The sequence below is a fragment of the Budorcas taxicolor genome, chromosome 2 (assembly GCF_023091745.1).
Source record: "Budorcas taxicolor isolate Tak-1 chromosome 2, Takin1.1, whole genome shotgun sequence".
Lineage (NCBI taxonomy): Eukaryota > Metazoa > Chordata > Mammalia > Artiodactyla > Bovidae > Budorcas > Budorcas taxicolor.
In genome coordinates, this window is record NC_068911.1 from 58711047 (window position 1) to 58735734 (window position 24688).

Genomic DNA, 24688 nt, shown 5'->3' on the forward strand with positions numbered 1-24688 from the left:
GCATTGTCAGTAGTGCTACAGTGAGCATAGGGGTGCGTGTATAAGTATCTTTTCAAATTACGGATTTATCCAGATACGCTTCCAGGAGTGGCATTGAAGGATCATATTGTAGTTCTATTGTTAGTTTTTTAAGGAACTTCCATACTGTTATCCTAAGTGGCTATACCACTTTATAGTCCCACCAACAGTGTAGGAGGAATCCCTTTTCTCCACATTTTCTTCAGCATTTATTTTTAGTCTTTGTAATTATGGTCCTTCTGACCAGAGTGAATTAATACCTCGTTGTAATTTTGATTTGCATTTTTCTAATAATTAGCATTGTGGAGCATCTTTTCATGTGTTTTTGGACATCTGTATGTCTTCTTTGCAGAAATGCCTTTTTAGATCTTCTACCCATTTTTTGATTGGGTTGTCTTCAGGTTATTGAGCTGAATGTGCTGTTTGCATATATTGGAGATTATTCCCTTGTCAGTTACATCATTTGCAGATACCTTCTCCCATTCTGTAGGTTGTCTCTTCATTTCATTTATGGTTCTCTTTGCTGTGCAAAAGCTTTTAAGTTTAAGTAGGTCCCATTAGTTTATTTTTGTTCTTGTTTCCACTACTCTGGGAGATGGATCCCAAAAGATATGGCTGTGATTTATGTCAAAAAGTGTTCTGCCCGAGTTTTCCCTACGAGTTTTTATAGTATCCAGTCTTACACTTGTCTTTAATCCAGAAAAATGTCTAATATTTTTTCAAGTCAAATAAATATTTCCCCATAATTTGCTTCAAAAATTGTAAAGAGATCATTCAAGAGCAAATTAACATAAAGGTAATAAAGAGATGATGGATAATAGTGAACTACCCTCAGGATGCTTTTGTGCTTCTCAATTAAAGAATATGGGACTCTTTAAAAGACTAAAACTTCTTATATTATCTCCATCCTCACTCCACTCCCCAAAGGCAATCACTTGTAATAGTTTTGTGTAGATATTTCTGGAGGTTGATTCCCCCAATCTGTGCCATACACTGCTGTAGAAGCCAGTGAGACAACAGTGCATAAGAACAGACCAACTCTCTGATCCGTCTTTATAGTCTACTGGATAAAGCATTTTGAATAAAAAAACTAATAAACATACGGCATGACATTAGCAGTGGTAAGTGCTAAGAAGTCTATAACAGGATAAAGAGAATCAAGGTGTTTACTCTTTGAGTAGGGGAGTGGTCAAGGAAGCACTTTCTACCTGAATGCAGTGAGGAAATGATCCGCACATCTTGAGAAAGAGATTCTAAGCAGGGGAAACAGCAAGTGCAATGATTCTAAGCAGATGCAAGCTTGGCAGATAGGACTATAGCAAGGAGGTCAGCACCACCAAAGCAAAATGAATAAGGTAGAAATTGTTAATAGACATAGGTAGAGATGTAGCTTGTGGTGCGCTTCATAGGGCTGTATGAATTAACCATTGGCATGGTCTGACTTGGGTTTCCCAGATGGCTCAATGGTAAAGAATCTGCCTTTCAATTCTGGAGACTCAGGAGATATGGGTTTGATCCTTGGGTTGGGAGGATCCCCTGGTGGAGGAAATGGCAACCCACTCCAGTATTCCTGTCTGGAGAATTCCATGGACAGAGGAGCATGGCTGTGGTCCATAGGGTCACAAAGAGTAGTACACGGCTAAGCACACACGCACATGGTCTGATTATGCTTTAAGGGAGGCAGACACTGGCTGCTAATTCTGACAGATGTAAATGTTAAGGCTGACAGTAGCTGGAAGCAAGATTCCCTCTTATTGTTTAAGGCTTTTGATTGGATCAGGTCCACTCACATCATGGAGGGTAGTCTGCTTTACTCAAAGTCTACTGATTTCAATGTAAAGCACATCTAAAATATACCTTCACTACAAGATCGAGCCTGGTGTGTGACCAAACAACAGAGCATCATAAGCTAGGTGTGTGAACATAAAAAATTAACTGTCACAGAGTTGTTTGTTGCTTTTTTGAGATTTGCTTTTTTATACATTAGAATATTTCATGCTTTTCTCCTTATGCACTCTGTTCCTTTATTTTTATATTCATTAATTAATCTATATCACTCTTTTTCACCCAAAGTTATATGTTCTTCTCTCTCAATAAATGACATCATGCATGATGACTAAGAATTGCTAGACTCCTGGGTACCACATCTGTATATGAACTCTCATATGCTGATCTGATCATGTTTAATGAACTGTCATGGATACTTTATGATTTTAGGACATATAGTCCTTAAGTCCTCCGTGTCAGATTTGCAAAGGACCGATTGACAACCATTACCATGTGTCTGTCATTCTACTCAGCGTAGTTGAAAATCAAGGCAACAGTAGAATTCTTGGAGCGTGGTGACATCATAGGATTACACACAATGATTCCCATTCCATCTGTCCTGTTCTTTGGCTTTATTTGATCATTGCATAAGGAATAATAGAAATGGCATCAATAATAATAGAAATGGTATAAGCCCTGAAATTTTCAAACTGTGTAGTGGAATGTCTTGCTGCAATTAACTGAGGAATCTAATTTTAAATGAACAAAGGGAGGAAAGAAACAATTTGCTTTAAATTACAATGTCCATGTCTTAGGTATAAATCAAAATCATCCAAATGTAAGAACCAAATGAGAATTAAATATGATTTAGAGTAAGTATTAATATTAACTTCTAACTATGTCTTTTTTATCTTTATGTGTGTACATGTAATTTTGAACCTCCTGCACTTAAATTGTGTATATTTTTTCATAAGGTATTTCATAAATGCATTCATACTTTTTTAATACTTTGAAAAATAAATATTGGCGAAGGACTGTCATCCAAACATTTGTAAAATCCAGTGGAACATACAGGAAGTCATATTATCTTTTGAGCCTCCTTTCGGTAGTTTCGGGTGCTTTCGATGAACTTCCTGCTTTTGTGCCCTTTCCTTGATCCCTGCTCTCTAGAGATGATATGTGGCTTGTTCTGGAGGCTTTAGCACACGCTTTCAGCTCTGGCTACCTTCCCTCCATCGGCTCATAATCCTTAGGCCTCATTCTGTAAAAAAAGAAATCTATCAAAGCAAATGGAACCCAAAGGTCAAAGCTAAAGTGTGCCAAAAATAGCTCTGAGTTATTAAATTGGTGCACCCACAAGGAAACAACAGTCAAACAACAGACAGAGCTAGCCTGTGTTCTTCCTGGAGGCAAAGTTCAATTGCTCTCTAAAGTCTCTGCATATTTTGTGTTAAGCCTTTCACACTATTTTGCCAGTTCAGACCCTTAGGAAGTTCTGGATCACTGGAGCTGCCTTAATGCAGTTATTATTACTGGCCAGTGCCGTCATCGCTGTCTATCTGGGGCTTATATTGGAGAGTGGCAGGGCAGTACTTTCAGCTCCTGGTCATTTCCCCCTCGCACAGCTGGTTTTCTCAGCCAGCAGTTCTAAGCCCATCAGATCTGCACCCTCAAGACAGATATCATTTGCTCTAACTTTTCCACTTGGCACTGTCCAGGTCACCTAAAATGAGCTTTTCTATTTGTTTTCATTTTTCCTTTTTTTCACTTTCTCATCTGTGCTGTTGATAACAGAATAAATATCTATAGAGTAAGTTATTATTTTCCTAAAATTTAGGGATACAAATCAAATAAAATAGCACATGTGAATGACTTCTGTAAACTCCAAGGACTATACAAATAGTGTGTACTTTCTGTGCTCAGTATACACACACTTTTAAATAGAAGACAATTTTTATAACTTCAGTTCCCCTTTTTCTTTCCATCCAATATATCCTTTAATAGACATCCGCTTATGAACTCTCTTCCTTATCTTATTTTATTATTTAGTCACTAAGTACTGTCAAACTCTTTGTGACCCCATGGATTGTAGCCCACCCGGCTCCTCTGTCCATGGGATTTCCCAGGCAAGAGTACTGGAATGGGTTCCATTTCCTTCTCCAGGGATCTTCCTGGATCAGGGATCAAACCCACGTCTTCTGCATCAGCAGGCAAATTCTTTGCCGCTGAGCCACCAGGGAAGCCCCTTCCCTGTTTTATCTTAGTTTTATTCATTATTGGAATAATATATTGATGATATTAATAATCAGTATCTCCAGACTGATGTCACTGTACTTAAATGTTTGGGAAGCTTCTCAACTGTTCATGTCCATTAGTTTTTGCCTTCAAAAGATGACTGATTTGAGAAACTCAGAGCTTTCCAAATATTAACCTAGTGATTTTTTGATATAGCTCATATTAAAAGATGATCAGAGAGTGACTTGCTATACTTCAAATCCTATTTCTCTGCTTGCTTTGTTATTAGTTTTTCTTCCCTTTTTCCTAAAGTTTAATCACTATACATTTTTTATGTTAATTAATTTTAATTGGAGGATAATTACTCTACAATATTGTGATTGTTTTTGACATACAGTGACATGAAACAGCCACAGGTACACATGTGTCTCCCTATTCTAAACACCCCTCCCACCTCCCTCCCCAACCCATCCCTCTGGGTTTTCCCAGAGCATCGGCTTTCCCAGAGCAGTGCCCTGTTTCATGCATTAAACTTCCACTGGTTATCTATTTTACATATGGTAATATACATGTTTCAATGCTATTCTGTCAAATCATCCCACCCTCGCTGTCTCCCACAGAGTCAAAAATTCTGTTCTTTATATCTATCTCTCTTTTGTTGCCTTGTGTATAGGGTCATCATTACTGCCTTTCTAAATTCCCTATATACGTGTTAATATCCTGTATTTGTGTTTCTCTTTCTGACTTACTTCACTTTGTATAATAGTCTCCAGTTTCATCCACCTCTTTAGAACTGACTCAAATGCATTCCTTTTTATAGCTGAGTAATATTCCATTGTGTAAATGTACCACCACTTCTTTATCCATTCATCTGCTGATGGACATCTAGGCGGCTTCCAAGTCCTGGCTATTGTAAACAGTGCTGTGGTGAACACTGGGGTACATGTGTCTCTTTCAGTTCTGGTTTCCTCGGTGTGTATGGCCAGCAGCGGGATTGCTGGGGCATAAGGCAGCTCTAGCGCCAGTGTTTTAAGGGATTTCCACACTGTCCTCCAGAGTGGCTGTGCACTGTTTCCATTCCCACCAACAGTGTCAGAGGGCTCCCTTTTCTCCACACCTTCTCCAGCATGTACTGTTTGAAGACTTTTTGAGGGCAGTCATTCTGACCTCAGTGAGATGATATTTCTTTGTGGCTTTGATTTGCATTTCTCAACATTCAGAAAACGAAGATCATGGCATCCAGTCCCATCACTTCATGGGAAATAGATGGGGAAACAGTGGAAACAGTGTCAGACTTTATTTTTTTGGGCTCCAAAATCACTGCAGATGGTGACTGCAGCCATGAAATTAAAAGATGCTTACTCCTTGGAAGGAAAGTTATGACCAACCTAGATAGCATATTCAAAAGCAGAGACATTACTTTGCCGACTAAGGTCCGTCTAGTCAAGGCTATGGTTTTTCCTGTAGTCATGTATGGATGTGAGAGTTGGACTGTGAAGAAGGCTGAGCACCAAAGAATTGATGCTTTTGAACTGTGGTGTTGGAGAAGACTCTTGAGAGTCCCTTGGCCTGCAAGGAGATACAACCAGTCCATTCTGAAGGAGATCAGCCCTGGGATTTCTTTGGAAGGAATGATGCTAAAGCTGAAGCTCCAGTACTTTGGCCACCTCATGCGAAGAGTTGACTCATTGGAAAAGACTTGGTCCTGGGAGCGATTGGGGGCAGGAGGAGAAGGGGACGACCGAGGATGAGATGGCTGGATGGCATCACTGACTCGATGGACATGAATCTGAGTGAATTCCGGGAGTTGGTGATGGACAGGGAGGCCTGGCGTGCTGCGATTCATGGGGTCGCAAAGAGTCGGACACGACTGAGCAACTGAACTGAACTGAACTAAATAATGAGTGATGTTGAGCATCTTTTCATGTGTTTATTAGCCATCTGTATGTCTCCTTGGAGAAAGGTCTGTTTTGTTCTTTGGCCCACTTTTAGATTGGGTCGTTCTTTTTTCTGGTACTGAGGTGCATGAGCTGCTTGTATATTTTGAAATTTAATTCTTTGTCAGCTGTTTCATTTGCTATTATTTTCTTCCATTCTGAGGGCTGCCTTTTCACCTTGCTTATATTTTCCTTCATTATGCAAAAGCTTTTAAGTTTAATTAGGTCCCATTTGTTTATTTTTGTTTTTATTTCCATTACTTTGGGAGGTGGGTCATAGAGGATGTTTCTGAATTTATGTTAGAGAGTGTTCTGCCTATGTTTTCCTCTAAGAGTGTTATAGTTCCTGGTATTACATTTAGATCTTTAATCAATTTTGAGTTTATTTTTGTGTATGGTATTAGAAAATGTTCTAGTTTCATTCTTTTACATATGGTTGACCAGTTTTCCCAGTACCACTTGTTACAGAGATTGTCTTTTCTTCATTGTATATTTTTGCTTTTTTTGTCAAAGATAAGGTGTCCATAGGTGCATGGATTTATCTCTGGACTTTCTATTTTGTTTCATTGATCTATATGTCTGTGATGACTGTAGCTTTATAGTATAGTCTGAAGTCAGGAAGGTTGATTCCTCCAGTTCCATTCTTCTTTCTCAAGACTGCTTTGGCTATTCAAGGTTTCTTGTGTTTCCATACAAATTTTGAAATTATTTGATCTATTTCTGTGAAAAATACCACTGGTAGCTTGATGAGGATTGCATTGAATCTATAGATTGCTTTGAGTAATATACTCATTTTCACAATATTGAGTCTTATAATCCATGAACATGGCATATTTCTCCATCGATTTGTGTCATCTTTGATTTCTTTCATCAGTGTTTTATAGTTTTCCATACATAGGTCTTTTTTTGGGTAAAAAAAGACCCTAAGTCTTTTTATCCCTAAGTATTTTATTATTTTCATTGCAATGGTGAATGGGATTGTTTCCTCAATTTCTTTCTGTTTTTCATTGTTAGTGTATAGGAATGCAAGGGATTTCTGTGTATTAACTATATATCCTGCAACTTTACTATATTCATTGATTAGCTCCAGTAATTTTCTGGTGGTATCTTTAGGGTTTTCTATGTAGAGGATCATGTCATTTGCAAACAGTGAGAGTTTTACTTCTTCTTTTCCAGTCTGGATTCCCCTTTTTTCTTTTTCTTCTGATTGCTGTGGCTAAGACTTCCAAAACTATGTTGAATAGTAGTGATGAGAGTGGACACCCTCATCTTGTTCCTGATTTTAGAGAAAATGCTTTCAATTTTTCACCATTAAGGATAATGTTTGCTGTGGATTTGTCATATATGGCTTTTATCATGTTGGGTATGTTCCTTCTATGCCTGCTTTCTGGAGAGTTTTGTCATAAATGGGTTTAATCACTATAAATTTTTTGTAGGAGACTGCTGGATACCGATGATGAGCTCAGTGACATTCAGTCAGATTCCGTCCCATCAGAAGTCCGGGACTGGTTGGCTTCTACCTTTACACGGAAAATGGGGATGATGAAAAAAAGATCTGAAGAAAAACCAAGATTTCGGAGCATTGTGCATGTGGTTCAAGCAGGAATTTTTGTGGAAAGGTAAGTGAACTTGTTGGTATATTAAGACAAAAGGCAGCAAATATACTTAATAATCAATATTATGAGAGTCCTATAGTTTACTTATTGAGGAAAACTGTAATCGTAAGTATACCTGGAATAAGAAGATTTAGGACTTTATGAGGGAATTTACCCTATAACAAAAAATATCTTGTCCTGGATTTATTTTTATTTATTTTAAATTAATATAAAGACTTAAATAAAGTATAGACTTTTAATGGCCATACTCAAATGAATCTTTATGAATAACTGTTTAAAAATAATTATAATACATTCATATGCTATAAACCTAACATTACCCAAATAAAATGTAGTGCCTGATAAAATAAGTTCTATATTACATAACAAAATCAAGCAGGCCTTTCTCCACACTTAAGTGAAAAGACCATCCTCTTATGACCTTGGAGTAAAGCTCTCTCATGTCCAGTCTCCCCGAAGAGCTTTTTAACTTTTCTGTCACTGAAGCATTTCTGTCACTTGATGGCCCTTAGAAGCAGCAAGTCAAATCACTAGAGTTTCTAATGTGAAATACATGTTAATATGACAGGATTTTATATTATTTAGCCCTTAATAACATAGCTTATTTTTCTGTCTGGAAATAAGATGTTTCAGAACTAAAACTATAAAAAGACTTGAAATAAACATCTTATATCTGACAATGTTGAGAACTAGTTCTTAAAAGTTACTTAGACTTAAACTTACTTAGACTTAAAAACAATTATACATTAAGTTATAAATAAAAAAGTTTATTTTAGTGCTATCAAAGCAAAATCAAGGAACAGAGAAAATTTTTATCGACGTATTTAAAATTAAATTTAAAGGAGACCACATTATTTTTTATCTTCAGACATCTCTAGTCATTACCTCTAATAAACCATCTAAACTTTCATCTTCCTCTGCTAAAGGAACAATAAGAAGCCCTCTTGGGTTTGTAAAAATCTAAATGAAAAGTATTGCAAGAAAGATTTGATGTGATTTAAAGATGTATAATAACCATAAGAAACAAAGCACCTAGGATCTTGATTTATGCCTTTATTACCCAAATTATTATTATTCAAATTACTTTGTATATTTTTTAACCATATCTAATTACTTTTGATGAAGAACCTTCATAATAAGTATAATGAGCTGATTAGTTAGGTGAGATGACACCTCCAATACCTAGTGCATAAACTGCTCCCAAATCTGCCAAGTGGGACCTGAAATCTGAAACAGACAAGTAGGGCTGGAGAGAAATAATTTTTATAATAATATTCCTATTTTTTTAAACAAGTTAGGTAAGTGTATGACAGTTGATTTTTCTTAATATCAGTTTAAAAACATCTAAGTAGTAGTTCAGAAACTCAGTGAAAGAATCAGAGATAAAAGAGTATATGTTTGCTTTAATGAAGAAATCTATATTTTGCCTTTTTGTTTAAGAAAATATAGAATTTGGCAAACTGAAAAATAAATTAAAATTATAAAAATAAACCAACTAAATTTCCATTCTCATTAAGTAGAAAATCAAAACAAATTCTGTGAAATATATTTATATGTGAAACTTTCAATTTTTTCATTTGCTACACAGAAATATCAAAATGTACTTAAGGTAACTAAATTAGTAAGTAGTCTTAAAGAAATCAAAGTACTAAAACACATAGAAATGAAATATTTCTATTACTTTTGAATTTCCATTAGTAAATATGTAAACAAAAGGATATGTTTATCTAGAATTTTCAAAAATAATCATCTTCAGTCTTGAAAGTTAGAAAGGCTTCTGAGTCTTCTCTCAAGTAGCCCCTTCCAAGAATTAACCCCTCAGCAAGTCCAAGCAATTTGCTCACAGCAGGATACCCCAAACCTACTCACTTTCTCCTCTCCAGAAACCCCAATCTAAGCCTTTATCACCTGCCATCTTAAATATGACAATAACTGTCAACTAGGCTCCCCTCTTCTGCACTTGCCTTCTCTAAGCAAGCCACTTTCCACAGTGACCTTTAAAATATAAATTCAGTCCTGTCATTCTTAAGCTTGAAATTATCTGATTGCCTTTACCATTTCACTGGATGTACCACTTCACCTGTTTTTTTTTTTTAATTTTTATTTTTACTTTATTTTACTTTATAATACTGTATTGGTTTTGCCATACATTGACATGAATCCGCCACGGGTGTACCTGAGTTCCCAATCCTGAACCCCCCTCCCACCTCCCACCCCATATCATCTCTCTGGATCATCCCCGTGCACCGGCCCCAAGCATCCTGTATCCTGTATCGAACATATTAAAGGCAACTTCTGTATCACAGCCTGCATGACTAGGCCTTCTTACCTTCTAGACTCATCTAATGCTACTATCACCCTTTACTGAATATCTATACTAGTGTGATTTCAACCCCATGAATATCCAATACTTTGGCCACCTGTTGCAAAGAACTGACTCATTGGAAAAGACCCTGATGCTTGGAAAGATTGAAGGCAGGAGGAGAAGGGGATGACAGAGGATAAGATGTTTGATGGCATGGCTGACATGAGTTTGAGCAAGCTTCGGGAGTTGGTGATGGGCAGGGAAGCCTGGTATGCTGCAGTCCATGGGGTCACAAAAAGTCAGACATGACTGAATGACTGAACTGAACTTTCTTCCCTTGGGACCAGTAATTCTGCTCTTTCCTCTATCAGAAATGATTTTCCCCAAACTTCACTCTGACTAGCCATTACTATCTTTCCAAAGGCCTTTCCTGGTTACTCTGTATACTTTTCATCACTTTCTCTATCCCAACCAGTGAGTGATTTACCTCATAGCATTTAGTGCTGTTTTTACTCAGGTATTATTTCTTATTTATTGTCCCTCTTCACCGCTAAATAAACCCTGTGAAAGCAACACATAGTTTTCTTATTCTCCACTGAATAGTCTCTTGTCCACCACGTCTGGTATATGATAGTTCTTTTTTAAGTTTTTGAATTATATTTTGCAACTGTAATATAAAACCTTCCAAAAATAATTGTCCCTATTTCCAGTTGAACTTTTACCACTTACAGGAGAACAGGAAATTCATTGTTCTTTTTCAGCAACTTGTAATATATTGACTATTTACTCATATGTGAGACCACTGTGTTAAGGTTTCTCCCACATTCATTCTCCAGAATGAGTCATCCTACTCTTCCATGCTAATTTTCTAAGTTTTCATCCTAATACACTATTCCCAAGTATAGAGTTAGAAAATGATAATGAAGTGGTTTCTCCTTCTCCTTAGAAGAGTAATCCCCTTCCTTCTCTTTCTTTATATTTAATGAGAATATACAGGGATATTCATTTCTCAAACTTGCTCCAAGTCTAAGAAACATTAGAGTTCTCACTGAACCCAAAGAGCCTTGAAGAATGCCAGAATTGGAGCCAATGGTATTGGCTGCAGAATAATGAGAACAGTAATGTTGATATTAAGAATAATGACTTTCTGGGACTTCCCTGCTACTCCAGTGTTTGAGAATCCTTCTGCCAATGCAAAAGACACTGGTATGATCCCTGCTCTGGAAAGATCCTACATGCCTTGGCGCAACTAAGGTCATGAGCCAGAATTACTGAACCCATGCACCCTAGAGTCAATTTCCCCTAACAAGAGAAGCCACCACAATGAGAAGCCGGCACACTGCAACTGCTAAAGTTCCTGGTCACTGCAACTAGAGAAAGCCTGAGCATAGCAACGAAGACTCAGAACAGTCAAAAATAAATAAACAAGCATTTAAAAAATAATAACAGCTTTCTTATATTGAGTACTTATAATAATGTTACATTAGGTATTTATATCATTTATCTTCATAAAAAGTGTATGATTATCTGTATTTTACAGATAACTGACATTAGCTTTCCAGAGGTCACACAGCTAGTAATTGGTTAACCTGTGATCCAAGATCAAATTGTGTGTTCTCTTTGCTACATAATACTGCCTTTTATGCCATGAAGTTACACAGATTTAAAGTTACTTAATTTTTAAAGTTTCTTATTCCTGACCACTTATCTCCATTACCCCTGTACCTCCAATTTTTAGTAATGATTCAAAAAATAGAAAAAGCCATTTGTTTCTTCAAAAAACAACAAAACTAAATATCATTACTGAAAGTAATTATTTTCTGGGCCTTTTCAGTTCAGTTCAGTAGCTCAGTTGTGTCTGACTCTTTGCCACCCCATAGACTGCGGTACACCAGGCTTCCCTGTCCATCACCAACTCCCAGAGTTTGCTCAAACAAATGTCCATCGAGTCGGTGATACCATCCAACCAACTCATCCTATGTTGTCCCTTTCTCCTCCTGCCTTCAATCTTTCCCAGCATCAGGGTCTTTTCCAGTGAGTCGGTTCTTTGCATCAGGTGGCTAGAATATTGGAGCTTCAGCTTCAGCATCAGTCCTTCCAATGAATATTTAGGACTGATATCCTTTAGCATGCACTGGCTTGATCTCCTTGCAGTCCAAGGGACTCTTAAGAGCCTTCTCCAATACCACGGTAAAAAAAAAAAAAAAAAGCATCAATTCTTTGGCACTCAGCTTTCTTTATGGTCCAACTCTCACATCCATACGTGACCACTGGAAAAACCATAGCCTTGACTAGATGGACCTTAGTCGGCAAAGTAATGTCTCTGCTTTTGAATATGCTCTCTAGGTTGGTCAGAGCTTTTCTTCCAAGGAGCAAGTGTCTTTTAATTTCATTGTTGCAGTCACCATCTGCACTGATTTTGGAGCCCCAGAAAATAAAGTCTCTCACTATTTCCACTGTTTCCCCCTCTATTTGCCATGAAGAGGTGGGACCAGATGCCATGATCTTAGTTTTTTGAATGCTGAGTTTTAAGCCAGCTTTTTCACTCTCCTCTTTCACTTTCATCAAAAAGCTCTTTAGTTCCTCTTTGCCTGGGCTTTTATATTGTGATTAAATTGTTTCCTTGTTCTGCAAGATTAACTTGTTCTGCAAGTTCTCCACCTATCTGAGTGGAGCAAGTAATGTTAGTATTTTTCTGATAGGCTGCTCTGAAATCTTCCAACTGATATAGAGGATAAGGATAATTTTTTTTATTATAACTTTGCCACATCTAAAAATTATTTAAGGTCATTTAAGACAAAAACTAAATTGTTATTTTCAGTAGCTCAATAGTGTCCAATTCTTTGTGACTCCATGGACTATAGCATGCCAGGCTTTCCTATTCTTCATCCTCTCTCAGAGCTTGCTCAAACTCATGTACATTGAGTCAGTGATGCCAACCAACCATCTTGTCCTCTGTCATCCCCTTCTCCTCCTGCCTTCAATCTTTCCCAGCCTCAGGGTCTTTTCCAAGGAGTTAGCTCTTTGCATCATGTGGCCAAAGTACTGGAGCTTCAGTTTCAGTCCTTCCAATGAATATTCAAGACTGATTTCCTTTAGGATTGACTTGTTGGATCTCCTTGCTGCCCAAGGGACTCTCAAGAGTCTTCTCCAACACCATAGTTCAAAAGCATCAATTCTTTGGTGCCTTCTTCATGATCCAACTCTCAGATCCATATATAACTACTGGAAAAACCATAGCTTTGTCTGTAGGGACCTTTGTCGGCAAAGTAATGTCTTTGCTTTTTAATATGCTGTCTAGGTTTTTTATAGCTTTTCTTTCAAGGAGCAAATGGTTTTTTTTTTAAATTTCATGGCTGCAGTTGCCATCTGCAGTAATTTTGAAGCCCAAGAAAATAAAGTCTGTCACTGTTTCCATTGTTTCCCCATCTATTTGCCATGAAGTAGTGAAACCAGATGCCATGATCTTAGTTTTTTGAATGTGAATTTTAAAGTGGGAACATGGAAATAAAGTAACAAGGTCTCTGTAATAAAATGGTAAAAAAAAGTAAGGTGTGTAAATTCTGAGGATGCTACATATACCCTTCTATAATTTTCATTTTGTGAAAAAAGAAAGAAAACCTATAAAGGACTATTTCAGTGACATTCAGCTTCCAGACTGAAAATTTTATAACACAAAAGGACACAAAGCAAGGCTGCTCTGCTGTCTTGAATGTGATGGTATGCTAAAAGGTATTGTTGCTGCACATGCAAACGACAGTCTTTTATTTTAATAAGATCACGTTTAGGAAAAGATCTCTTTACATAGAACTTAAAACCATATTGACTTTATATGTGGTTTTGAGTAAACAAAATACTATTTGCATCTATTATAAACATGTAATAGATGATGGCAATAATTATCACTATTGCCAGAAAGAGAATCTGTATCTAATGATACAAGGTCAACAAGTCAAAGGTAATTATTTCTTTTTTTTTTTTTAAGAAATAGTTAAAAACTTTGAGTAAATGATTTTTATATATACACTTATTTTTCTTTTTCAGAATGTACAGAAAATCCTATCACATGGTTGGCTTGGCATATCCAGAAGCTGTCATAGTAACATTAAAGGTAAAAAATTTCAATTATCTTAGTTTATCAGTCATTTTTTCTAGTCTCTTTAAAACGATGGGAAGAAAATGAGAATAGGTCTTTGATGTAGCTTACATATCAGAATATAAAAAAGTTATTTTAACTGTTTACAAATGTCATATGTTTCAAGTCATAACTTGATTTAAATGAGGATCAGTTTGTTAATGTTTACACTAAGAAACTGTATCAATACATATAGATGTTTATCACTAACAACTGTAATATGCATGTATAAATACATGTATGTGTGTGATATCTTTTTTATGCTTTATGCTTTATTTAGGTGGATCTTGTATTCAACTTTGAGATGGCACCAGCATTTGTCAGAATACACATATTTTGCTACTATATATTATGAAATGAATGCATTATCAATGAAAAGACATTTCAGTCAAATATAATTAAAGGACAAAACTTATATTGAAGAAAATTGTTTAGAATTTTAGGTCTGAGAAAATATAAAAAGGAAGATAAAATGAAAAAGTAAACAAAAAAGAAATTTATCTCTTTTGTCTCTGAGTTTCCCTGTGGTTGCCCTAGTCTGAGGCCCAATTGCAGTATTACATGTGTTAGAAATAACTAGAGTTGAAAATCTGATGTGGTAAAATTTTGGACTTGCTTGTGCCCACTTTGTGTGTGTGTGTATGTGAACACTGTTCCTAGACTATATTAATAAAGAGGCATTTTGTAGGCTTGTCAGTCTACATTCCCTATTTCATTCTGTTGCTTAATTTGGGTAAGAAATTCAACTTTGTCTCCTCTGATAGCTTTATGGTAGTTTCCTGTATTAACCAAAAATTTAAAGAATACCAGGAACAGAATATACCAAGTTACTTTATTTTTGATATATTAAATCCCTTTCCTAGTTTACATTTATATTGATTTCTTTTGTTCCTCTATTCCCTTTTAAGCATCCCCTTTGCATCTCCTTTGTTTTTTTTCTCTGCATTTGTTTTTTCTCTGCTGCATATTAGATTTCAATCTTATTCATTTAAAAAAGCAATTTGTTTTTCTCAGAAGCTTTTTTATATTCATGTTTCTAAAATTATAATAGAGGCAAGTATATAACTGAAATGTCATATTATTGGATATGAATTATTCCTTAGCTCTTAAAAGATTTTTATTTCCTCATTATTTCCTCAACTGTAGGCAAGAAAATCACTTACTTTTATTTTTATAGAAACCAACTAACAGAATATTTTGGTATGAGAGAATGCAAGCAGATTTCAAAAATGTAGTCTAGAGGAGACATGAACTAACAGGTTGTGGAGAATTATCACTAAGAATGTGTTAATAATTCTAATTTCCTGAGCTACCTCCTTGCCTTGTTTGTTCTCAGGCTGACAAAGTAAAAGCCAAGCATCTGCAGAAGTTTACAGATATAAATTATCATTGTTGATTTTAAAAAAATGCCCCCAAATGGAGAATTAACCTTTCACTCAGTTGGAAACCCCTAGCAGGAACTGTAAACAGCAGCTTTGTAACAGTCTGAACTGATTCCTCTGTGTTAGCTTTGGAATTTAGTAAGAGATTTGTTGGTCTCCTTTGAGCTTTATTAATGGCAAAATGACTTCTAACAGAACTCTGAGAGATTTTAAATTTACAAACAGATCAAGCAAGTATTTTGGGTTCAAATTAAGGCCAAATGCAAAGAATTTAACAAAGGTACACAAGCAAGCCAAAAAATATTTCCTTGGTGTTCCCAAATGATTAAAACTACATTTGGAGTTATTGTTACTGTTTGTCAAAAGAAAGAGTTTTAAAAGATAGCTTGAATACTGTTTATCAGATTTGCAGCTTATTACATTATGTATTGTTGTCTCTGAAATATGCTAAATGAAAAGTTCTAACACAGGGCCTGCTTAAATTTGAAATTAATATACAGCTTTAAGGTTATCTACTTACTGTTCAATACTAAACCCATTCTGTGTGTGCAAACATTAGACCTTCTTTGCTAATAATTTCTGATAATCATTAGAACTCTGATTCTGCTGTATTTCTGTAGATTTCTAAGTTTCAGTGATTTATGATTGCAAACTCAAACTTTATCTTAATACATCTTTAAGCTTTAACCTCTGCACCACCAGGGAAGCCCAATGTACTGATAACACTTGCTGCAAGTCCATTTGTGGACTTCTCTGCAAGGTTTTTGCCTGGAATTACCTGAATCAATATCGTTTTGTGGCTGGAGTGGTTTGATATACCTGCTCATTGCCCTCTTTCCCACAAATAGGGGGTACTTTCATAGGATACCTGTTTCACTACAGGCCTGATCACTTTCCTGGGGAACTGCCTGAAATGCCAAAAACGCTATCCTCCTCCCCAGGGAAGAGGCCCACTTCCTTTATCTCACCATCTGACCCTAGTAAAAAAGTAAAGATGAATCAGCCAAGGTTAGAGTGAGGAATAAGGTGCTATTACTCTACCTAGAAACAGTACTCCATCATCTCTAGAGCACCTGCATATTTAAAACAAAATTATTTATTTACTTATTTTTGGCTGTGCTGGTTACTCATTGCTGAGCAGGTGTTTCTCTAGTTGTGGAGAACGGGGTCTATTCAGTTGTGGTGCACAGGCTTCTCATTGCAGTGGCGTCTCTTGCTGCAGAGCGCAGACTCTAGAGCACGCGGGCTTCAGGAGTTGTGGCACGTGGGCCCCGTAGTTGCCGCTTCCGGCCTCTAGAGCACAGGCTCAGTAGTTGCGGTGCACAGGCTTAACTGGTCTGCAGCATGTGGGATCTTCTCAGGCCAGGGATTGAACCTGTGTCTCCCACATTGCCAGGCAAATTCTTTACCACTGAGCCACCAAGGAAGTATCTGCATCTTGAAAACAATGAAGACTCAAAATACCACAGGTCTAAACCAAATTAGTAGCTCTTAAAATGTGGACGTTCAAGCGGTATAGTAGGTGTATGGGTGGGGAAGATAAATTGGGGTTATCTTCCCTCTATCCCTCAGTTAAATCACCCACATAACCTGGAACTCGACTGTAAATTAGGCCCACTTTGGGAAAATGATTTATGGCTTTCATTGGGAGAGAGACTAAGGATGAGGGGGTTACAGTTTATTATATTAAATTGGATAACCTTAGGATTAAGGGGAAGAACTTAAGTATTATAGACTTCACTGTTGTGGATCCATAGACACTGTGTCCCTGTCATATCAGATACTGGTGAAAGAAAGTCTGATGTGCTGAATTGAAATCTGACCCACTGGATGTATAATTCCTGATCTTCCTAAGAATTTTTCATAGAAAAATTAATTCATAGAAAGAAACAAAGCCATGTGATGTTGCCATCTAAAATATTTTCTTTTTTCCTACAGGATGTTGATAAATGGTCTTTTGATGTATTTGCCTTGAATGAAGCAAGTGGAGAACATAGTCTGAAGTTTATGATTTATGAACTGTTCACTAGATATGATCTTATCAACCGTTTCAAGGTCAGAAACATGGAACAAAAGTAAAATGCTCTTAGAATGAGTTATCTGTATGAGAGTGAAAATGCAAAACATTGATTCATTAATCAATTTATCTAAAAATGTTTCTGGGTTCACAGAACTGTGGGGATGAGTTCACCACACGATATGGCTATTCTCCCCAAATCACTGACATTTCTTTATTTCCACTTGGTATCATAAAGCCATGATAGTGTCACTGCAACAGGATACGAATGTCACCTTGAATTATTCATGGAACACTCATGTAAACATTGGAATCTGTGTCTTAAAGAAATACGAGTTTCCTAAAATGCAAAATGAACCATTTCTGGCAGCTTTTCTTAAACTGAAAGGGCTTCTAATTAACTTTACTTAGAGCTATCTCAGCAACAAATTTGATTCAGATTTCTAAGTGTATATCTATGGAGTCATGATACTTTTAGAGTTAGAAGTTACTCAGAGGTCATTTATTTTAACCTCTTTGAATTACTGATAGAAAAACTAGATTTTACCAGTTGTAATTGGAAAATTTTATGCTTGTAAAAACTAGCCTTCTTATTTGACTCTAGAAGATATAAAAATTTAAAGACTGCTATATGGTTAAGACTGTTATTTCATCTATCTTAATTAAACATTTGGGGCTTAAAATTCTTATCAGCATTGAAAACTGACAGATTAATGAACTGTTTTCTTGGAACAATCCACATTTAACTTTAAGAAACTACTGCCCACATCTGACTCACTAATGTGTCCCATCCCAACATCTTTGTGCTCGTGTTAATATAGTGCCACTCTTTTGGTCAAAATATAATCATAATTATTACTTTCTGCAGATTCCTGTTTCTTGCCTAATTGCCTTTGCAGAAGCTCTAGAAGTTGGTTACAGCAAGTACAAAAATCCATACCACAATTTGATTCATGCAGCTGATGTCACTCAAACTGTGCATTACATAATGCTTCATACAGGTATCATGGTAAGACAGTCTTTGTGATTGAAGTTTGTTAGTCTGTGACATCTAATCCCATTCCCTTCTCATTGTTTCTTTAATACTCATAAAAGTATTATAAGTAACTATCTTTTGGATTTTTGAGGGTTAACAAGTTATCTATAATATACATTTTAAAAAAATATTTTAATTCAGTGAAAAAAAGATCTCCAGAAGCAAGTGAAAATATACTGCATTCTTTTCAAAATTTGGACCATATGACATTTTCATTTGTAAATGCCTATGGCTCAGATAGATGGTGAAGAATCCACCTGCAATACGGGAGACCAGGATTCAATCTGTGGGTCGGGAAGATCCCCTGGAGAAGGGAATTGCAACCCACTCCAGGGTTCTTGCCTGGAGAATTCCATGGAGAGAGGATCCTGGCAGTCTACCTACTGTCTATGTTGTTGCAGAAGGTCAGACATGACTGAGCGACTAACATTCACTCACTCACTTTCCCCATAGGAATCAACCTCCAGAAAAGTGACCTAGAAAAAAAGCCTTTGCAATAGAAGTTAGTTGTAGTGTTCTTCCCTCATTTCATTAACCAGGCTGACCTCACTAGCTTTTTCTCTTTTACACACTTGTATCGCTAATTACAATCAAATCCTAATAGATCTTTTTGTAAATTATTCATGTGGATTTTTCCAAATTCTTCTTCTTCCTCTTTGCATCTGAATGGATCAGTTGATGACTGGATAAATGGTTCAGCAGTACAAATCCTGGGACAACAATGAGTAGATGATGGGAAGTCAGATAGCCTGGAATTCCTGTAATGTCTCAGAGCATAGGATGACTTCCAAGAGATAAAAAGGGAAGGGCAGTCCTTCCTTCTGAAGGTTCCAGACTGGGAGGGGTTCATCCCAAGGTATGAGTCATTGTTGAGATCCCCAAAATCTAAGTACTTTTTTGAATTCTCATGTGTTGACCTACATGAAGGAGCACCATAAAACACATGTAAGTAGAATAAGTAGAATGGTCTAGCAAACCCCACAACATACATTGCCTACCTGTTTAGATTTCAGACATCACATCCTTTTTATTGGTATGGGTCACTGGCATTCAGAGCTACATGACTAGTGCCCCTCCATATTTCATCATTCTGCCCCAGAGACTGTATTCCTTACTTAGTGCCAGGCAAAGCCCTTACAGACACAATATGGAGTCCTGAAGATCTTGAAAACTTGTAACAGGTACACGATTCTCCAAGTTTATTGTATACCCGTTGTGTTATAAACATTCCCCGCAAGAATCCAGTGTAGTATTTACTACATAAGATCCCTTTGCTATGATTGTCAAAAGGTGTCTCACACAACGACTAAAGAAATTATCTATTTTACGTCTTCATCTTTTTTTTGCCTCTTAAATATTGCAGATCCATCAGTGCTTTAAGCTCAGATTCCACTCCTGCCTGGTGTTTCAATTATCTGTTTCTTCAAAACAAACTACTCTAAGCCTCAGTGGCTTATAACAATAATTTATCATATTTCTCAAGGGTTGTTAGTTGGAAGCGTCCCAAACAGAAGGTTCTCACTTGGGGTCTCTGATGTGATTGTGACCAGCTAGCAACTATGGACACAGATATCTGAAGACATCACTGGGCAGGCATCCACAGTGGTTCAGCCATACGGCTGGAAGTTGACAATGGCTAGTAGCTGGGAGCTCAGCGGGGCTTTTAATGAACAAATTTTTTGGAATATCACCACAATTCAATAGAAATTCTCATTATATTGACAGGATCAGCAAGTAATATAACTGCTTTGGAGTTAAGGCTTACTTTGGGGGAGGCAAAAACCAAAAACCTTTACTGATACAGTAGCAAGATTCTCTTGTAACCTTCCAGAAGGCTAAATTATATGTAATTGTACCTTTGTATTCTCTTTTTAAGTTGCAAATATAGATATCAATCAGTTAAGGCATAAATGTGCCCAGTGAGCCAGATCAAATGTAGTCATGGTTAGACTTGGTCCTTGGTTGAAGTTTACTCATAATTCATTGGACACTTAAAGGGAGGAAGCAGAAGTTAGCAATAATAAGTAGAAACAAACATTCAAATATATAGCTTTAAAATATTGTACTTTTAAAAAAAGTAGTATGTATGACTTTCTTTATATCTCTTTCTCTTCCCAGCATACGTGCATATGCATACACACGTACACACAAATTCTCTTAAAGCTCCCATTGGTTTAACCAGACTTCATTGTCACAGCTGTTCCTTGAACTCTGTTTTCCCTGGGTTTTCTATGCGTGACAATTAGAGTGAAAAACAAAGTGCCTCCTGACACCCGCACATGCTGTTACACTGGGAATAAATGCTGTAATATCTTCTGGTTCGATCTGCTTGCTTCTTCCTTTCTAAGGCCTTGGTCTTGAATCTGATAGTGAGGTGGTTTTCATTTGACATGTTTATCATTTCCTGTTTTCTGAATTCTGTGGCATTGAAAAGGTAACTGAAAGTGTTAGCCTGGAATGGAAACTGAACTAATTATGTTTCCTCCGAACAAAATAGAATGGAAAAGCTCTGCCTGCTTTGGTATAAAAATATCTGCTTTAATTATAAAGTATGAGGAGAAGATATATGCCATTTTAGGGTGGTAGGTAACCAGGATGTTGTTTTAAAATACATTTTTGCTTGAGGACTGCAAGTGTAAAGGCAACCAAATAAAAGTCTCCGAGTTCAGCTTTGCAATCTCTATGCTGAAGATGACATTAAACAGATGATGGATGCTATATTAGCAGGCAAATAGAGAAATTCAAACCCACAATGTGAGTTTACCCTCAGACTTGCAAGGAAGGCTTGTTCCAGAATCTAACAAGCTATTCCAACTTCTCTGGGAGATGGGAAATCTGGCCTAGCCTGGCATGACTCCTAGAAAGTTTAAATTGTTAGTAAAGATGACATAGTCACTTTTTGAGATACTAACCGATAAATATAACTTCACTATACTATGGCAGGTTTGGTTTAGAAACTTATTTCTAAATTCATCCTTTAATAAGAAAAGTGTTGGTGGACTCAATTCTTTTCCCTTAGCTTGGCCATTACAAAAATAGTTGAGTTGGAGACTGTCAGTGTTGTCTAGGATCAGGAAAATACATTTAAACTAATGTGAAATTTTATGGTTGATGATGAGAGGAAAAGCAAAATGAATTTTCAGTGTATTGACTATTTTGTCAAAACTAGGTTATACTACCAGCTCGACAGTTTTCTGCAAGTTATTTTAATAAGCTTTTTAGATTTTAAAAAAAAGTGGTAGAAGTTTCACACATATGAATGTACTGGTTCTTTGAAACAAACAAACAAAAAAAGCCTTATAGAAATATGCATTTAGCTGAAGACCCAAAGATTTGATATGGAGATGACAGGGTCACTTACATTAGTGTTTTAGTCAATGCCATGCTGTTTCAGAATGGTCTTATCAGCATGACGTTTACAGAGCACTCCAGTAGCAGCCTAACACTGTCAGGTGACCAGCGCAGCCTATTAGCTGCAAAATGTTCATGGGACCATTGCCTGAACAGGACTGCGATGGAGCCATTGTCCTTCAGTTTGTTAGGGTCACACTGGGATACTCTCAGGCCTGGAGTAGGCAGTGCAGGGCTGATAAGACAGCTGACCCTCTGCATCCCTCTCTCTCCTTTTGTCCCTTAACTTGTTGCTCTGTGCAAGGTGACAGGGGCGTGTGGTAGCTTGAGCTTTTTGCTAAAGATCCAATGCTTCACCATGTACTGCCAACCCGCTTCCAAATGACTCTTTGAATATGAAACCATCTGAGGGCCTTGGCAAGAGAACGCTTATATTTGAGGGTTCCTGGCATTGTGTTCTCTCTGATACTGAGTCGAAGAGAAGTAACTTGAAAACTATTCCTTTGGAACTTGTAGTCCACTGACTACACCCGGAAATAGCCTCATACTTTGAAACTACTCAATTTTTCTCCAATCTACAAAAGTTTGCCACTATGTCTCTATTCTACAAACTACATGGAAATTCTGTTCTTATACATGACTTCCAATACAACAGTGTTTGGAAGAGTGGACACAGTGCGGGCTTTCAAGGCAAGCAGATATTGATTTCAAACCTAACTTCCCCACTACCTAGCTTCCTTGCTGTCTACTTCTGTTCCTTGTCACTAAAATGTGGTTTAATAATGCCGACCACCTTGCACTATGACAGTGAGGATTAATGATATCATATGTGTGAATGTAACCTAGTTCCTAAAACATAACAGCAATTAGTAAGAAATATTATCAATTTATTATACTATATATCAACTTATCTGTATTATATATTAATACTATGATAATATACTCACTTTCCACATTGGGTTAGTTATAGCAAACTAACTCAGTCTATTCAAAGGGAAAGAGAAAAAAGGTTCAAAACTACCTATAATGTAAGGGGTTATTAATTATGCTTTTTTAGATATACCAGGAACTAACAGGTTAATGTGACTTTCTAACCTAAAATTCTCCCAGGCTTATACACACACACATGCACACATACACACATATACATTCTCTATTGTATACACACACACACAAAATAATTCAGATATGAAAATTACATCATAAGTCTTAAAGCTTTGTTAGTGTCTCTACCCATCAGTGTATCCAGTTAAATTATCTAGAAATTCTGCTTTTGAAACCTTAGAAGAATGTATTTGACATATTGCCTCCCTTAAATAATGAAGGCTATTGTCATCCACAGAAGGAACATTGTGATCTGTTGAAAGAACAGAAATTTTGGAATCAGACAGATTTCAGTTTGAATTCCTGCCCTGCCATTTGAAAGCTATGTGACCTACTGCAGATTGATTCACTTCTTTAGGATTTGGCTGTGTTATCTGACAAATGAGATTTAAAACCATTTACCTTGTAAATGGTAAATAGGGTGATTATAAAAATGAAATGAAACCATCTGCCTAAAATATCCAATTAATGTTAGTTCCTTCTCCTTTCTTTCCGTCAACACTGTACATGGTGTTAATGACAGTTAATACCTTTCTCTGGTATAATCTGAGGGCTTTACAAGTAAGCCTACCTGAGCATTTCTCTGGGCAAAATGCAGTTTAGATGAAGCACAATATCTACACTCCTCATGAGTCTTCATTCTAACTCTTTATTTCTGTCCATTAGGAATAAGAAGAACTTAGGTTATGTGCTGACCACTGTTCTGGTTGGGAAGAGACTCAGGCTTATTCTCTGTGACTTGTCCTCATGAGGCGTTTACAAAATCCTTGAATTTAAGCAACCATTTTCTGAGTTAGAATTCTCATTTGACACCAGTATAAAGTAAATTGTCAACTAAGGAGATAAAAATTAGCACCCAGCTCTACTTTCACTAATATGAAATAGATGTATTTTTCAGTTAAATGTGAATGTTCAATGTTTCTCTCTTCCCAAACTACTTTGTTATGTTAAATTTAATTGTTAAGATGATAGTGTGACAATAAACAAGATGAATTCATGAAGGAAGTACTGTTTATGGGAGGCAGAGATTAATAAGACCAAAAACAGGAAGCATATGTATAATCAATTTTGACAGCTAGGAAGATAACAATTTTAAATACTTTGAGATAATCTATAATTAAAATTTATCTCTGATTTCCTAATTTAATTTTTTTACAGTTGCAGCTTCATAGTCTCTGTTATCATAGTAGATATAAAATGTTGCTTTTAAAAATCACAGGTAAGTCTGTAAACCTTAAATATAACCAATAGGAAATATTTAAGAGGATGGGTGATATTTTTTCTAACAACAATATTCTTTAATGAAGCAATGGATTTCTGGGGGTTACAAAATCTGGTTTAACTTAAATTGCTATTCATTTCATGGTGTTTAATTCCATAGTCTCAATGGGGACATTGGAGGCTCAGTCCCAGTTCAGCCTGTAACATAAGCCTTTAATATGTCATTTCCTTTTAATGACTCACAATTAAATGAACCTATAAACACAGTGCAGCTAGTTATATCAACTCTCCTTATTTCTGAATATCATTTCTGCTTCAGTCATCCAATTGTGAGGCATTTATTTTTGAATTGCAATCAGTAGAGATATGTTGCTGCTGCTGCTGCTAAGTTGCTTCAGTCATGTCCGACTCTGTGCGACCCCAGAGACGGCAGCCCACCAGGCTCCCCCGTCCCTGGATTCTCCAGGCAAGAACACTAGAGTGGTTTGCCATTTCCTTCTCCAATACATGAAAGTGAAAAGTGAAAGTGAAGTCGCTCAGTCGTGTCTGACCCTTAGTGATCCC

The 24688-nt window shown here is 36.6% G+C and overlaps 1 protein-coding gene across 1 annotated transcript in view; it reads left to right on the forward strand.

Annotated features, from left to right (window-relative positions):
* Positions 1-24688, forward strand: part of PDE1A (phosphodiesterase 1A) — a 385920-nt gene that overhangs the window by 286491 nt on the left and 74741 nt on the right. The window contains exons 4-7 of the mRNA XM_052658277.1: positions 7394-7576; positions 13923-13989; positions 17334-17450; positions 18281-18421. Coding sequence (XP_052514237.1) covers positions 7394-7576; positions 13923-13989; positions 17334-17450; positions 18281-18421 — 508 coding nt within the window. The remainder of the gene's footprint in view (positions 1-7393; positions 7577-13922; positions 13990-17333; positions 17451-18280; positions 18422-24688) is intronic.